We start from the raw sequence: 17,705 nt of genomic DNA on the forward strand, positions 1-17,705 counted from the left end.
TTAATTCACATATTAATGCAGAATCTGTGTTACACAATATCAAAAGTAGGTACATTTAACTTGCAGAAGCACAAATATTTCTCAAGAAAGTCTTGTATCAAATGAAGTAAGTTCAGACCAAATTGAATTTGTCCAGGAAAATGCAAACCGTGTATAAATTGTAATGGAGGTACGAGTGAGCAACTTTGTGTACGAGACAAATTAACCCAAACATTTAAGATAATCTGAATACAAGAACAAGTAAAAATAGACTGTTTAGTCCCCTACACCTGCTACAAGATAGTGGCTGATATTGTACCCCCTTACATGTATTAACACCATAACCCCCTGAAACCCTAATATGAAAAAAATCTATCGCCCTTGAATATATTCAGTGATTGAACCTACATTGCCCTAAATATTCACAACCCCCCCCCCCCAACCAGGTGAGCAAAATCTACTGTCCCGAGTGACTGAACCCATATTTGAATTAAAAATGCAAATCAAATGTTAATTTAGCTGAATAATATCAAGAAACCTCCAATGACTGGACAACAGAATAGTGTTTAAAAACAGGCCCAATGTAAATTTTCATTAAGATGTTTAAGGTCCATCCACCACTGCAGTTAAAGCAGTCATAATTCAAAACGTAGCAGCTAACTATATATCTGGAGAATCTACACCAGAAATATTCAGCAGAAAATATTCCAGGAACCAATATGCCTGGAAATAAAAACTCGCCAAATCTGAATTCTTTTAAATCATCACTTTGCTTATAAATTGCATGTGGATGGCAATAATCTCAGAGCTGTAACTCAATCCTCATGGTCATAAAACATATAGTCAAAAACATCTGTGTAGAAAGGAACTGCAGATGCTGGTTTAAAACCAAGATAGACACAAGGTGTTGGAATAACTCAGCCAGTCAGGCAGCATCTCTTTAATTAATTAATTAACAACTTCTCTTTTGAGGAGTAAGGACAGAGAAGAATTACATTTCATGTTTTTCTTCACTCCTTACAAGGCTATGTACGACAGTGATCACAACTTCTACTGAAGTGTGGATGGTCGTTGGCTCGCAAGAAGTTCATCCGCCCCTTGACAGGTCTTGTTTTTGGTCCTGCTGGGGTTCCACAGCCCCCTCTTCACCTGGCAAACCAGGTGGGGGAGACGGTTTAGTCGCCGACTATCGGACCATGGAGCAGGTAGCACGGGATTACATGGTACCCGTGGCGGGAGTAACTCGAAATGTCACCCATTCCTTTTCTCCAGAGATGCTGCCTGACCTGCTGAGTTACTCCAGCTTTTTTTGTGTCCATCTTTAGTCAAAAACCCCTACCAGGTTATGATGCTGTAATCATTTCACACTTTTTACTTATAATGTATTTGAATAGATGCCATTTTTGCTTTAATATTGCAGGATAAGTGTAGGGGCAGATTAATACATGGTGATTAATAAAATGGTGTGACAGTGGAGAAGCGAGCCTGGAACTTACACTTAAGTACTTGGCATCCAACTCAACCTTCTGCTCCAGTTGCATCAGCAGCTCATTGTGGAACACTTTCAACTGTAACAGCAAGAGAATGTCAGCTGCAGAGCTTAAAACATTAATTTTCAATAATGTCAAGGAAACAAGAATCCCCCTGAACACCCACACACAGACACCCACTGCAAAAGCAGCGTTTGTACCTTGGATCCTCGGATTAGTCATGTGCAAGTGACGTTTCCCTCCTCCAGACTCAGCTCCTTGAAAGCTGTAATTTAACCACGCACGCACACATGCTGCCGTTCACCACCAATTAACGTTAATTTTTACTCTGTTAGCAGAGACACATACTACGATTCTATTTCACACCTCAGCTTCAGCATAAGATTGTATCTGATGCAAGGACTAATATCTCAAAGAACGTCTGACAATTTTGATCTACACTTAATAAAATAAAAGTATGTATTAAACACATTTTTAAATTTCTGACTTGAATGCCAAATATCTTTCTATTAATGTAATATTTGAACAAGAATGTTATCTGGAAAATATCTGGAAGTATATTCATTTAAATAAAAAATTCAGATAAAAGATTACTTCACAACTATTTTAATAGAATTCACATTGCACATCAGATGCAAGTCAATCACAGCAACAGAGACACACACACACACACACAAAGACTGCTGTTGCTGGAACCCGCAGCAGAAACCAGACTGCAGGAGGAACTTAGTAGGTCTGGGGGAGCGGGGAGGGGGGAGGGGGGAAAGGGTAGAAGAATTGTCAACGTCTCAGGTTGAGACCCTACATTAGGACTGCTGCAAGGTCTTGACAATTGCTTATCACCCTACCCCCACATTCTCTGCTCAAACAGCCAAGTTCCTCCAGCAATTTGTTATTTACAGTAGTATTGTGGTTAAATCACTGGACTAACAGTCAGGAGCCCGCACAAATGAGATTAAGGGTTTGAATGCTACCATGGTAACTATAAAATGCAATTTCGCAATATTGAAAAACTATCAGTAATGTAACCACAAAGCTGCCAGGTTGTTGTAAAAACCCATGTGGTTCAGGATGGGGATGGGAATCTCCAGTCCTTAGTCAGGCATAGAATCGCCTTGAGATCCATCTTTATGGTTTTAGGGCAATTCCAGATCATGAAAATGCTTGACTTTTAGATGCTCTCTCAAACAGCCTAGCAAGCCACTCAGTCCAGGAGACGAGTATGAATGGAGAATAAATGCCAACAATGCCAGTAACATTTATCTCCCGAGAACAAATAAGGCATCCTAATAACCAGAGCTTCTGCCACAGAGCTTCAAAGACGCTGGTTCAATTCTGACCTCCAGTGCTGGAGTTTGCAAGCTCATCAGCTTCCCCTAGTATTCTCCCACATTCCAAATGCATGCAAGTTGGTAGAGTAATTGGTCAAGATAAATTGCCAATAGTATGTAGGCAAGCGGTAGAATCCATTGGTAGCTGATGGGTGCCGAGGAAGAATTAAATGGGATTGGTTTGAAAAGGTGCTTCATGATCAGCGCAGAATTGGTTGGCAGAAGAACGTGTTTTTAGACTGTATGAAATAAGTATGAAAAACTTGAGACACCTTTGCACATCAGGTATAAACATGTCCTGTGCTAAACAATCGCACGACTCACCATTTCTTCAAGCTGTATCTGAATTTGTCTGTGAACCTCTGCCATCTGGAACAAGACATCCCCTGAAAAATAAATTGGAACTAGAATAAGTATTCCATAGAAACAAAGAAAATAGGTGCAGGAGTAGGCCATTCGGCCCTTCGAGCCTGCACCGCCATTCAATATGAGCATGGCCGATCATCCTACGCAGTAAGTCATGTCCAACTATTGAGAGAACTCCGATACCAATTAAACAATGTTCTCCACAATATGTTCCCACCTATTTGCCCTCTGAAGTTAAAATAGCTGCCATCTTTGATCAGAATCACAAGTATCACCAATAACAACACAAATTTGGGCTCACCAAAGGTAGTAGGAATTTTGCATTTGGCAATCTAAATACGTAGTTTGGACTATTTAGGCATGCTTGAAATGAATTCTGCACCATTTCTGCCCCTTGCGGGTTTTTTAAGGCTGTATTATGATTCAGAACACTTCTCCAAACTGAAACTTTGATCTCATTCCAATCAAGCTGTGATAAATATCTCTTGAAGAGAAGGGGAAGAGAGAGATAAAAGAAGTCACAAAACAGCATGAAATACTGCTTCAATGCATCATTGAAAATGCAGACCAGAAGCTTATCTTTTGTTTAGTCACTTGCAGGATGTGGCAAGGACAGTCAACTTTTGCCATTGTAAAAGAAATACCGATTCAACTTCTTGAACTCGGTGTAATAGAAGTAGCCGCACTTATTAGAATGGGAATTCCAAAATTTAGACTCATCAACACCAGAGGAAAAGAGATCATTTCCAAGTCAGGGTATGATTTGAAGATGTGTGGGATGGATCTGCAGATGCTGGTTTGCACTGAAGATAGACACAAAATGCTGGGATAAATCAGCAGGGCAGGCAGCATCTCTGTGTAGTTTGGTGACTTATGGTGACTTTTTGGGTTGAGACCCTTCTTCAGACAGAATCCTTCTCTCCAGAGATGCACCTGTCCCACTGAGTTACTCCAGCATTTTGTGTCTATGATTTTAAGGTGACCCTCTTTCTATGCAACAACTGCACTTGTCCTTTTGGGTAGTAGAGGTAATGACTTATGAGGATCTATCAAATAAGTCATGAAGAGTAGCTGCAATGTATCTTGTCAGAAGTGAAGCCCAAGCAACATAACCCATCTTGCTGCATGAAGCTTTGGTCTATTTCATTCAAAAAGTGCTGGAGTAACTCAGCAGGTCAAGCAGCATTCCTAGAGAACATGGATTTGTGACGTTTTGAGTCGGGACCCTTCTTCAGACCGATTTAAGTTGGGGAAGAAAGCTGGAAGAGAGGCAGGAGCTGGCCAAAGCCTGGCAAGTGGCCGGTGGATACAGGTGATGGGGAAGTGGGAAGAGGTTATTTGGCTTCATACAGTTCCCTTGAAAACTCAGGCGATTCTTTTGGAGAGGTTTCAAATAGCCACATTCCTGAAACCCTTGACACCTTATGTATATTTAATTATAAGAACCTCAGTGAATTTTCCTGCAAGTACCACCTTTACCTAAACTAACAACATGGCACAAATTAAGAGAAAAAAAACAAAAAAAAACACGTCCACGTTAAGGACGACCAAATGTATCACTTCATGAACCATTGTTCCGACAATAAAATTTCAGTTGATGCATGGACATGAAAATGTGTTAATCCAGAGTCTAAAAAGCCCCAATAAAAATCAATGACTCTTTAATGTGTAGGGAGGAACTGTAGTGCTGGCTTAAACTGAAGACAGATACCAAAGGCTGGAGTAACTCAGTAGGTCAGGCAGCATCGCTGGAGAAAAGGGAACAGGTGACGTTTCGGGTCAAGACCCTTGTCTCGACCCGAAACATCATCTATTTGTTTTCTCCAGAGATGCTGCCTGACCAGCTGAGTCACTCTACCCTTTGGCGTCTGCCAATGGCTCTTTAATTATGGGAACACAAGTGTACTGCAGCAGCTTGTTTTGCTTTCCTCTTTCAGGACTTCTGCTTCATTGGGCAATGTGGCAAAAAGATTTGAAAACAGATTTGCACAAGTTCAGCCTTGCAGTCGCTACACTGACAGGTTGCACAGACTTAAGAATTAGAGAATCTGCAGTCGCTCCCCTGGCCAGCCTCCCATTTTCCACAGTCTACAAACATGAGCTCACCTAAGCCTATGTTGCTCAAATAATAACTAGCAAAAAATTCTAATCATCAGTCACTCCTATGGTCCCAAATTTACATTGGCTTCCAGCAGAGCAACGTATTAATTAATAAATTATCATCCTCATATTCAAAACCTTAAATAGCCTCACTCGGGAACCTCCTCTAAAATACTGGGAGATCTGTGCTTTTCCCATTGCGGCTTCATATATCTCCATTGTTAAAACAACCCACTTTTAACTATTTAATCCCTTAATTCTTGCAGCTCTCTCACCCGTTAAAACAATGTCTAGAGCCTTTCTCTTACCAACATTTTGGTAACTGCCTTAATATTTTAATCATGTGGCTCAGTGTCAAATTATGTAGACCATAGTTATTTCCATAACACAGGAGATGCTGTGTGAATGGAGGTTGTACTTTTGTGCAACTTAGAGACAATAATGTAGACTGGTGAAAATAATATGGGGCTGAATTATCCAAAAAAGAGCATATGCAACACAAGAAACTATTGTGCTCACTAATCCACTGGAGCTGATTTGGTTACAAAACAGCTTCATTTTCTGTGCTCTTACTAAACCCTCATCTAGAATAGCTTCTAATTCCGGTTAGACCAGTCTTGAATGGTTGAAGTTGACACATCAGGTGCAACATGAAAACACTTGCAAAAATCTTTTCTGAAGTTTACCTAATGTTGAAAATATAATCATCTTAATTTAATTCCATAAAGATTACATATTTGCTAAAATAATCCCACTTTCTGAATACAATAACAGATTATTTTACGAGGAAGCCATTGAACGATGATTTGTTTTGTTTAAGAAAGGAGAGCGTCTCGACCCGAAACGCCGCCTATTCCTTCTCTCCATAGATGCTGCCTCACCCGCTGAGTTTCTCCAGCATTGTTTCTATACCCCTTTAAGTCGCATTTTTTGAGATTTCAGATATTATTAAATGCAGATTCAGAGGTAACAAAGTTTATATGTGTGTGAGAAGAAACTGCAGATGCTGTTTATACCGAATATATAGACAGTGCTGGAGGAAGAAGACACAAAATGCTGGAGTAACTCAGCGGTGAGGCGGCATCTCTGGAGAGAAGGAATGGACAACGTTTTGGGTCGAGACCCTTCTTCAGATTTATGTCAGGGGAGAGGGCGGGACAAGGATAGAAAGTAGGCAGAGACAAGAAGACTAGCGGGACACTGGGAAGGAGAAGGAGAGAGAAAGCAAGGGCTTAAGTTAGAGAAGTCAATGTTCATACCACTGGGGTATAAACTACCCAAGCGAAATATAAGGTGCTGCTCCTCCAATTTGCGCTGGGCCTCACTAGAGGAGGACCAGGACAGAAAGGTCAGATTGGGAATGGGAGGGGGAGTTTAAGTGCTGAGCCACCAGGAGATCAGGTAGGTTAAGACTGACTGAGTGGAGGTGTTCAGCAAAACGATCACCGAGCCCGAGCTTGGTCTCACCGATGTAGAGAAGTTGACACCTGGAACAGCGGATACAGTAGATGAGGTTGGAAGACGTGCAAGTGAACCTCTGCCTCACCTGGAAAGACTGTTTGGGTCCTTGGATGGAGTCGAGGGAAGGTGGTAAAAGGATAGGTGTTGCATTTCCTGGGTTGCAAGGGAAAGTACCTGGGGAGGGGGTGGTTTGGGTGGGAAGGGATGAATTGACCGGGGAGTTTCAGAGGGAATGGTCTCTGCGGAAAGCAGTGGAGATGGGAAGATGTGGCCAGTCGTGGGATCCCGTTGGAGTATGCAAAAACGTTGGAGGATTATATGTTGTATGCAACGGCTGATGTTGATGAAGGTGAGGGGGAGGGGGACTCTGTCCGTGTTACGAATAGGAGGGGGAGTAAGAGCGGAGCTGCGCGATATTGAGGAGACCCTAGTGAGACCCTAACTCAGCTGGTCAGGCAGCATCTCTAGAGAAAAGGAACAGGTGATGTTTCGGGTAGGAATTCTTCTTCAAACTCAAATATTTGCTTTCTTTGAAGTTGCTTTATTTGAAAAAACATTAAAGTTTTTATAGTTTATCCTGGCTATTCAATGCTTAAAAAGACTGTACTCAAATAGATTCAAGGGGGTTATGGGACATAGATTATCAATATTAATTACATTCACCTCAAAAGACTAATATATACAATGATTTACTTTCCCTCTTCTCATACCTCCACCTAAATATTCCCCAATTATTGCATACGTAATGGTCACACCCATAGCCGTCTGGTAGTTGCGTTAGCAGGCTCTTCAACAAATACCACAATTTAGCTGGTCTCCACGTGGAACACCTTTGTTGTTGGTTAATGACGCAGGTATAAATAGAAGGATGTTTAAAATGGTTGCCAAGATTCACCTTTGTTTCTAAGCAATATTGGCCACTCCCAAACCGTGTCAAAATATACATACAAAAAAACAAAGTTGTTATTCATTTGGTTTCCTCAAACATTGCACATCTATATTTAGCACCGACTGCTCATAGCAAAAAAAAAATAATAATTCAGGGCACATGTTGAAATAAACCAGTTGCAAGGATTTTCTGAAATTACAACAGACTATGCAGACCTACAGTCCAATTCACGGCACGCAACTGCACTTGGAGATTTGTGCCACTGTCATTTCTAAGCAGTGTCGTCAGTGATTAAAAGGGAAAGAACAAAGCAGTTGGGGAGGTGGTGACAGTGGAAGTGGAGAGACATTACATTTCCATTCGGGTCACCTACAGCTAGAATTAAAATTCAACTGGCTTCTTGGGATGGAAATTAAGAGTTTGATTAATGGGCGGAAATGTTTTCTTTTGAATTTACATAGATAAATGGACAGGACATTTTATCTCGAGTTACCTCGTAATGATAAAGAATCCTTTTGTTCATCATGACTCTTCCCTTATCATCCATGGTGCAGTCACTGCGAAGACAGCTGGGTAATTTGCTGATATTGCTGCAGCATTTTGTTTAATTTGCTCTCTATGGGCCTGTTGTGTATCACTCTAAAGGAAACCAGCTTCCATGCCAACTTTAAAAACTAAATTTGGAGATTCAAATCAAAGTTTCATGGGTTGAATTTGAATATTTCTCAAACCTTGAACGAAAAAGCTAGTAAGTAAGAGTTCTAGAAAAAAAAAAGCAAATTTTGATCTGGAGTGGTCTACTAGGAATATCGCAGCTGCAAAGAAAGCCGAACCCACAAAGATACTTGTTTCTTTCCTATTAACTCATTTGGGGGTGCATATCAGTGCCACTGGATATGTTTAATATTTAAAAATAAAATAGCCTTATTTTGCCTTAAAAAAAAAAAATCTGGACTACAAGTCTGTTCTAAAATTGTTAATTAAGTTCTATTGAAATCAGTGTTTGTATTTTGTTATTTGAAACTCTTAAAATCAGCAGCACAATTTTTACAATGAACTATTTTATTTTATATGGATGTATGGAAATCTAATTTCTTCTCTGTAAAGCATTTTGGCTTCAACGTGATTTGATTTAAAAGTGCTATATAAATAAAAATTACTTACTAATATTACACAGTCAGGAGAGAATGGGGGCATTAAGAAAACATTTCCTAATATACTCAGGTGCTTGACAGGGTAAATGCAGAGATGTTTCTCCTGAGAAGGGTTAATAAAACCAAGAGGCAGTGCATCGAAAAAAGGGACCAGGTATTCAGGATTAAGATAAGAATTTTTTTGAGATTGAAATCAATCATTGGAATTCTCCACCCAATGGATTGATTAAGATCATTGGAATTCTCCACCTAAGTGAGTCATGGAAGCTTAGTCACCGAGTACATTCAATGTTTAATGTTTCATGTGTCATTCCTAACTGTCACTGTATGTCGTGTTGTCACTTGTGGGCGGAGCAAGAAGGCAAATTCCTTGTATGTGAACAATGTTGGCCAATAAACTTACTCATTCATTCATTCATTCATTCATTCATTCATTCATTCATTCATTCATTCAGTACAAAGAGTGCAGGGAAGATTTTACATGGAGTACTTGAGCTGAGAGGTTGGGCAGGCTCGGTCTTTATTCCTTGGAGCACAAGAGGCTGAGGGGTGATCTTATATTATATAGATGTATAAAATCATGAGGGGAATACACTGGGTGAACGCACAGAGTCTTTTATCCAGGGTAGGGGAATTAAAAACCAGAGGACATTGGTTTAATGCGAGTGGCAAGATTTTATAGGAACCCGAGGAGCAACTTCTTCACTAGGGGGGTTGTAGGAACTAGTCCTCTTGAATTGTTTGGTTGGCATCAGTGATGTATTTAGAAAAGATAGGCACTAAAAGCTGGTGTAACTCAGTGAGTCAGGCGGCATCTCTGGAGAGAAAAAAAAATAGGTGACGTTTCGGGTCGGAACCCTTATTTAGACTGAAAGTAGAGATTTGGGGTGGGGAAACAAGAGGCGAGCAAAGGCCAGAACAAATCAGGGCAAAAACAACAGATGACCTCAGGAAGGGTGGAGCCCATGATGGCCCATTGTTGGCTGGGGGAGGTGCGGTAATGAGAGGGATACAAGAATGCAAACAGTCTTCATAAAAATACCTCAGCTTGAACTAGAGACTTTACACCCATAATCTATACTATATCACAAAGGTTTCAAAAAAACAAAAAAAAGCCTTGTGTCCCCTTCACTGATCAAACATGTATATTCTTTAATGCCTGCTGAAATGTTGCAGGCCACTGACACCAATTATTCAGTTTAATTCAGTATTACTCGGTTAATGGGAAGACAAATTATTTATTTTCTACAGCTGCCTATAATTGGTCATATAAAATGTTTTCAACAAATTCTGAGGCCACCTTTGACATTTCTGAAGAAAGAAATAACAAGTTGACTAAAGGCAAAATCGCATTTGCACACGTGAAAATTAAAATTGCCCTTTTAAAATAGAAAACATCAGACCAAATTTTAATCTTCAGAAAAATTTCTGAAAACAAAGGTTTTATCTTTTGAAACTCTGAAGACACACACCCAATTTTTTGTTTCACACTAATGTACAAAGATTGAAAGACTGCAGGAGCCGTTTGACTTTGAGCCGGTTCACACGACTGACAACGTTCTAATTAGTTTTCAACAGAGGTAAAAGGAACAGAAGAGGAACAAAAAGAAAGCAGAATCCACAAATTTGGAAACGTTGCATCTGACCAGATCTCCCATAACAACATCAGTGAACAGTAAAAGTGCCAGCTTTTTACACTTGATCCAGCACAATGCCCTTGTTGTATTCCTGGAGCAATGTACTGTGAATCTAGGAAAGCTCCAAGTTTCTTTGCTGGAAATAGCACAAGGACGGCACAGTGATGCAGTGGTAGAGCTGCTGCCTCACAGTGCCAGAGACTTTGGTTCGATCCAGACTACAGGTGGGCTGTGTAGAGTTTGTACGTTCTCCCTGTGACCATGTGGGTTTTCACCAGGTGCTCCAGAGTTTCCTCCCACAGTCAAATGACGTATAGGTTTGTAGGTTAACTGGCCTTAGGTTGTAGGATGCTAAAGTGGGATAACATAGAACTAGTGTACGGTTGATTGTTCATCAGCGTGGACTCAGTGGGCCTGCTTCCATGCTGTATTCTAAAACTAAAAAAAACATGCACATTCCCATTAAAAGTGTGCCAATTAATTGTTTGAGCTACATGTCCATCAAAGGTTGAAACCTAATTCAATCAATCAATAAGATGAATAAGTAACCTTTTAATTTGGGATGGAAATCTAAACAATTGCAGGTGCTGTAAATCTGAAATTAAACTGAAAATGCTGGAAACATTCAGCAAGTCGGGCATCATCTGTGGAAGAAGAAATTTGCCTGACCTGCTGAATATTTCCAGCATTTCCAGCTTGTAATATCTAACTTGGGACATTAGATTCAATTATGCATTACTAAGGAGTATCATGTCATTGGTTACAGCGTTTTATACTCCCCATCTCTGACATCTCATTTCAAAGCTTCAGGAGAATATTTTTGCACTACTTCTCCACCACCACATGACTTAAAGCAAGGCAGATTCTCTATAGAGTGGTTTCTGATGCAACAATTATGTTATTCAATTGTTTGCAAACCTGCAATCTCTTTTAATTTTTTTTTTTTTTTTTTTTTAAAATATATAAAAGGATGTGAAAAAAGGAAACATTAAAATATGAAAATTCCAGCAGCTTGCAGTAACAAAGGGAACAAAATTCCCCTAACCTACAATACTGTTGTCACTTTCTTGACAATTTTGACGAGTGATTTTAGAGATTCTTCAGTAAGCTTGTTCCGACAGCTCTTGCGGAGATTACAGCTTGCTTGAACCCCCGATGAAAATCAGTACGCTTCTGCTGATATTACTTTATCTGGCACACTGCAAGGCTTCACATTTCATTCACTTCAATAACCTGATCATTATCATATAGAGGCAGATTATTGATAGTTATACTTCCTCCATTCTAGTGTGATGTGTGGTCTACATTGACATTTAAATCGTCAGATCTCATTTCCCAAAAGGATATCCTTCCTTGGTTGGGAATGTTCCAACATGCTCTGTTGAAATTAAAAAATATAACTTTACATTAACTTTTCAACTAGCAGCTTGACTATTCAGAAATGAATACAAACTGGCCACTTTCCATCAGAAGTACACAAGTGGAGCATAGATAGAATGTGTAGTCAGACTTTTTCCCCCATGGTAGGTATATCAAAAACAAGGCGGCATTGGTTTAAGGTGAGTGTAAGGATTTTAAAGTGGTTTGAAGGGCGAATTTATTAGTCAGTCCCATTTCCTGCGCTTTATCTACTATTTTGAAAGTGGGGCAGTAGATAATTCAGGGTTACTATTTAGTTCAGCAAACTGCAAAACTAGCAAATCCTTCAACCTTTACTTCTGGGTAATCAGAACCAGTTTCAAATAGAGGCAGCTGCCAAAAAACTTTGTTTGAACAGCTCACCAATACTGTCAAAGCCAAGTAAAAAAAACTTTGCACAAAATGTGGTTTTATTTGATACCTTGCCAGGTTGGACTGCAAGAAGATTTATTGGTTTCCAACAATGCAAACATCTAAAAGTTTTTTAAACCATATATCTACATATGTACACCCACATCATTGGGTACAATAGCACAGTGAAGTTACTAGACTGCAATCTACAGGACTTGACCACTGATTCAGAGACATTTTAAAATGCCATAATGCCAGCTAGGGGACTTAGATTTTAAATGATTAAGTTTTGAATGATAAACTAGCAAAGTGCAAGAATTGGGGCTTCATGTGCCAATTGCAGCTGATGTTGGCGAGACCGCATCTGGATTATTGTGCACAGTTTTAATTGCCATACTATATAGGATGGATGTGATAAAGCTAAAGAAGGTGCAGAAAGCATGCACTACAATGTTATCAAGACTGGAGGGCTTGAGTAATAAGACTGCATATTCGCTCAATTGAAGAATGCCAAGGGATGACCTTAGCTGGTACATAAAATAGAGTGGCATAAGTAAATCGTCTCTTCCTGATACGACCCACTTACGCCATTCGGTGACACTGTATAAGGATACCATGTAAAGGATGATTATTTAATTCTGTACCCATTAATAAATAATTGTAAAAGAAAATTACTTTAATTTTTGTTAAGCAAACATGCATAAGATGTTCTATGTATTACCACACTATTTCATCACAAGGGATTACAGTGGCCTTTACCATGAATTCAGTCTTATTTTTTGTTATTACTACTTTAGATTGTGTCAGAAATTAAATTTAAAATTGACAAGTCCTATCACAGCTCCCTGATCCCTCTTGGTTTTACCTGGAGTAATAAAGTGGCTTGGAGTGCACCACCTCTCCATAAATCTACACTTTGAATGAAGGTCAAACTTTGATTAGCGATTCTCTCACTTGCTGGAATGAAAAAGCCATCTGTCAAAATGCCTTTAAATACGACGACTATTTTTTAACAACAAATGAAAGCTTCTACGAAGTATGGGGGAAATCAATGGCATCTGAATGACACAAAGCAAAAGGCATTTAATAGGGAAACTCAGCACAGGGTCTTTTACACAGGGTTGAGGAATCGAGAACTAGAGGTCATAGGCTTAAGGTGAGAGGCAAAGGATTTAATAGGAAATCGTGGGGCAACTTTTTCCACAGAGGTTGACGCATATATTGCAAGAGGGAGTAGTTGATGCAGGTAATACAACAGCTTTTAAAAAGACACTTGGGCAGGTAAATGGATAGGAAAGGTTTAGGAAATGGGACTAGCTTGGATAGGGCACTTTGGTCGGCATGGACGAGTTGGATCGAAGGGTCTGCTTCCTAGCTAGATGACTGTTTCTCCATGACTATTAAATGGAAAATAGGTAGTGAATATTAGGAGATAAAATAGAGAAAAGGGGGAAGAAAAATAGGCAGCAATGCCGATCAGAAAATAAAATTTGAATGCACAAGGCATAGTTCAAAAGTCAAGGGAACCTACAAATAAAACAGAAGTAAATGTATTTTTAATTCATATAATCCATGGTTTACAACAAGCAGGATCTACAAAATTTATTGGAAATTCATGATTAAAAAAGAGTGAAAGTGCAGCATTAGATTGCAAAAAAATTAGCTTCAAGGTCAACACTTATTCAAGTGATCTTGACATTTTATTACAATTTTTCAGCAACCTCACATCGTTCATGATTTGATCTGAGGGACATGGAGCCCTATCCTTCATCCAGCTATTCACCGTTAAACCTACCTCAATATAATCAGATTACAGGAAATATGCCAGGATGTCTCAAAATGATACGGTCTGAGAATGCACTCTTCACTACTTGATTTCCTTCGAGAAACATCATGCATTATCAGCTCATGTCATAGGAGCAAGTGTCCTCAAGTTATATTTTTAATTAGAACTGTTGCACAAATGATTCTACAACTCTTCCTGACATTATCTCCATTTAAGCCCTTGCATGATATTACAAACCATTGTAAGGATCTTCATGCTCTTGTCAAATTTGATCAGATTAAAGAATATACAAAGAAACTAACAATCTAACATGTTCATATCTTTCCATTTACTACATTGAAATAATCCAGTTCTTAAGTCAAACAACTTGTAACCTACAGCAGCCATGCTGCAATTAAACAAATATGTTCCTTTCAGGATGTGGTCAAATTTTTTTTTTTTAACTTTAAAAAATATATAAAAACTAGTCTATGGCTACAGGGGATGGGAAATTGTTTATATTAATGACTGAAGAAGGCTCTTGACCCAAAATGTCACCCATTCCTTCTATCCAGAGACACTGCCTGTCCTGCTGAGTTATGCCCGTCCCACTTAATAAACCTGAACGGAAACCTCTGGAAACTTTGCGCCCCACCCAAGGTTTCCGTGCAGTTCCCGGAGGTTTTTGTCAGTCTCCCTACCTGCTTCCACTACCTGCAACCTCCGGCAACCACCTGCAACCTCCGGGAACTGCACGGAAACCTTGGGTGGGGCGCAAAGTCTCCAGAGGTTTCCGTTCGGGTTTCCTAAGTGGGACAGGGGCATAACTCCAGCATTTTGTGTCTATCTTCTATATCATGACTAGTAACCCAGAGTCCTGGATTAATGGCACAGATACAGAAGCAAGTGAGAAATTAAAAAAAAAAAAAAAAAAACTAGGGGAAATTATCAGTAACAATAATCCTGAAATGACCAAATTGTTGCAAATCCAATCTAATCCATCATTGTATATCATGGAAGGGAATCAGCGTTCTTTATCCAAATGGACCATAAGCAGCGAAATGACCGACTCTTATGTGGCTTTCTAAATAATTTAGCAAGGAATGTGCAAAGCAATACCAGACAACACATAGGAAACAGGCTAGTTCTCTATGCTCATTACATTGTAACATCACCTCAAGATCCAAATTTCCTCTAAACCTTTCCCCCCAAACCAAAGATTACACCAGCTAATGTTCCAATTGATAAATATGGAGATAAATATTCCAACCAAGATTCATGATTCAATTTAATTGTCACATGTACTAATTAAGGTACAGTGAAATTTGAGTTTCATACATGATTCATGGGCTGATCTAAAACCACAACAACCCCTTGTATTAATGGGAAACAATTGGTTGCAATGATGCACCCATAATTCAACATTTTCCTAATTACTTCAAATATTTATTTTAATTCTTTCATTTGTGGGGGATGTGAGTCACGAGAAAGGACAGAGTTGATTGGCCATCCCTAATTACCCTCGAGGTAAGACACCATCTTCAACCACTGAGGAAGACACACCCCCTGTGCCACAAAAGAGAGAATGCCAGTACTAAATTCCAGCTGATATATGGCGATATATTTCCAAATCGGAACATCGTGCAATTTGGGAGAAAAAATGTTTTCCCTTCCAAGCATCTCAATCTCATGTTTATATTTGTGGCAGAGTTTTGCTTTGTCAGGAACTGTTGGAGTAGCTGCCTACGCACGTCTCAGCTGTGGGCAGACACAAAATGGTGGAGAAGCTCAGCGGGACAGGCAGCATCTCTGGAGAGAATGAATGTCTCAGCTGTGTGTTGCCTCGGTGGTAAATGGCACACTAATTTCAGTTTCATAGATGAAGGGAGAGAACGTTTAGGATAGCAGATGGGATCTAAATGAGAACTTTATAAGAGCTTAAAAGAAAGCTTCAAGAAAGTTTAATGTCACTAAAGAGCATGCCCCCAAACTAATGACAAATAATGTATTGTGGAAGGGGCAAACTTTGTATTTGAGTAAATAGAACAGCTTCCTTTGGCCACTGACTTTGATACAGGAAAATGTATGTGCCATCTGCTAACTTGTTACTGCAGGACTGCACAAAAACGGTAAGGCAGCTTGACAATCTCTCAACAGCCAAGTTCTGATAGGTTATACAAATGTTGTACACATTTTTCTTTCCAGTGTAAGAGAATTAACTTCTAGTCATTTACCATGTTTTCAGTCTAATCACATATTTACATCTACTGTGTCTAAACATTAATTCCACATCACAAATTAAAAATACTGTTACTGGGTACCATACATAGAAATAATTTGGCAGTGCCAAGCTACTTCATTTTGAAACAAAGTATAACTCAAACTCTGAATTTCCTTCACTATTTTATTCAGGTTCTAATCTGGGCTAGAAGCAAGTCTTCTACACAAGAAAGAGTTAGGCAATGGGAATGCAGGTGGGAAGTGGGTGGAGAAATCATCCATTCTCAAGTTCATAAACTCACAAATTATAGCAGCAGAATTAGGCCATTCAGCCCATCAAGTCTACTTTGACTTTTAATCATGGCTGATCCATCTTTCTCTCTCAACCCCATTCTCCTTCTCCCCATTACCCCCGACACCTGTACTAATCAAGAATCTTTGCTGGATTCTGGATTTGTTAAAGATTTAAAGACTTAAACAGTGAGATGACTACATTAAATACACAAGTTGCATTATCTATCCAGAAAAATCCAAAATTCAGTCGGCTCTGACGTACATCAGGATGCTTTTCTTTGCCACAAAGATTTAACTACATTTGTAATAGTTAAACGTGGAAAGCAGAGATTTCCCCGTTGCAGTTCAAAAAGGAAGAGAAATGCCCTGTTGTAATTTGGATCACTCAGTTTAAAAGCCAAGTAGTAATTTAGATACTTTCCTCAGTCACTTGGAATTTCTTAACTTGTTTGATCATGTTAGAACAGTTGGTCCCTAAATTAGTCTTGCAGCTTTTTACTTCTTTTTTTTTGTCTTTTCCCAGAAGACCTCTGATAAGAGGGAGGACCGTGTTCACACCAATGAATTGGTGTGAACACGGTCCTCCCTCTTATCAGAGGACTTCTGGGAAAAGACAAAAAAAAGTAAAAAAGCTGCAAGACATTGTGATTAATCGAGTTCAGTGACAAGCTGAAGAAGATTCTCGACCCGAAATATCACCCATTCCTTCACTCCAGAGATGCTGCCTGAGTTACTACAGCAATCTACCTTTGATTTAAACCAGCACCTGCTGTTCTTTCATACACAGCTTATTCTATAGCTCTTTTCAATGCTTTGTAAATATAGGCAATAAATGAAATCAATTTTTACTTTTAGAAAAAGTTCTTAAATCCATTTGGCTTTTGCAAACCCACTTTCCACATATCACTCCACCTTAAACACTAAATAATTATATGTTGGTCAAACACATAATGTCTTGCGGCTAGAATTATGTTCCTTCAAACATTTGTTCCTGTTAAATCCATTTACTTCTCCTGTCAACCAAGAAATACAGAGCTAGTAACACAGGCCCAAGTCCACAAATGGATCAGCTATTTGCTTATAGTTAAAAGGGCAAAGAAACTTCAAAAACATTTTGTACAATTCTATTTTTATAAAGAAAAGGATAATTTCTAAAATGTTTTTGATCCTTTGATCCTAAATAGGTCGAAATGATTTACAATTTCTCTATTAATGATAACCAGATTTTTCTAAATACATTACTAATTCA

At 39.1% G+C, this 17,705-nt stretch overlaps 1 protein-coding gene across 2 annotated transcripts in view; it reads right to left on the minus strand.

Annotated features, from left to right (window-relative positions):
- Positions 1 to 17,705, minus strand: part of LOC129708210 (brain-specific angiogenesis inhibitor 1-associated protein 2-like) — a 90,548-nt gene that overhangs the window by 36,200 nt on the left and 36,643 nt on the right. For both annotated transcript variants that reach the window (XM_055653831.1, XM_055653832.1), the window contains exons 4-5: positions 3,125 to 3,186; positions 1,476 to 1,547 (exon numbers count right to left, since the gene is read on the minus strand). In XM_055653831.1, the coding sequence (XP_055509806.1) occupies positions 1,476 to 1,547; positions 3,125 to 3,186 (134 nt within the window). The remainder of the gene's footprint in view (positions 1 to 1,475; positions 1,548 to 3,124; positions 3,187 to 17,705) is intronic.

The sequence above is a fragment of the Leucoraja erinacea genome, chromosome 23 (assembly GCF_028641065.1).
Source record: "Leucoraja erinacea ecotype New England chromosome 23, Leri_hhj_1, whole genome shotgun sequence".
NCBI lineage: Eukaryota > Metazoa > Chordata > Chondrichthyes > Rajiformes > Rajidae > Leucoraja > Leucoraja erinaceus.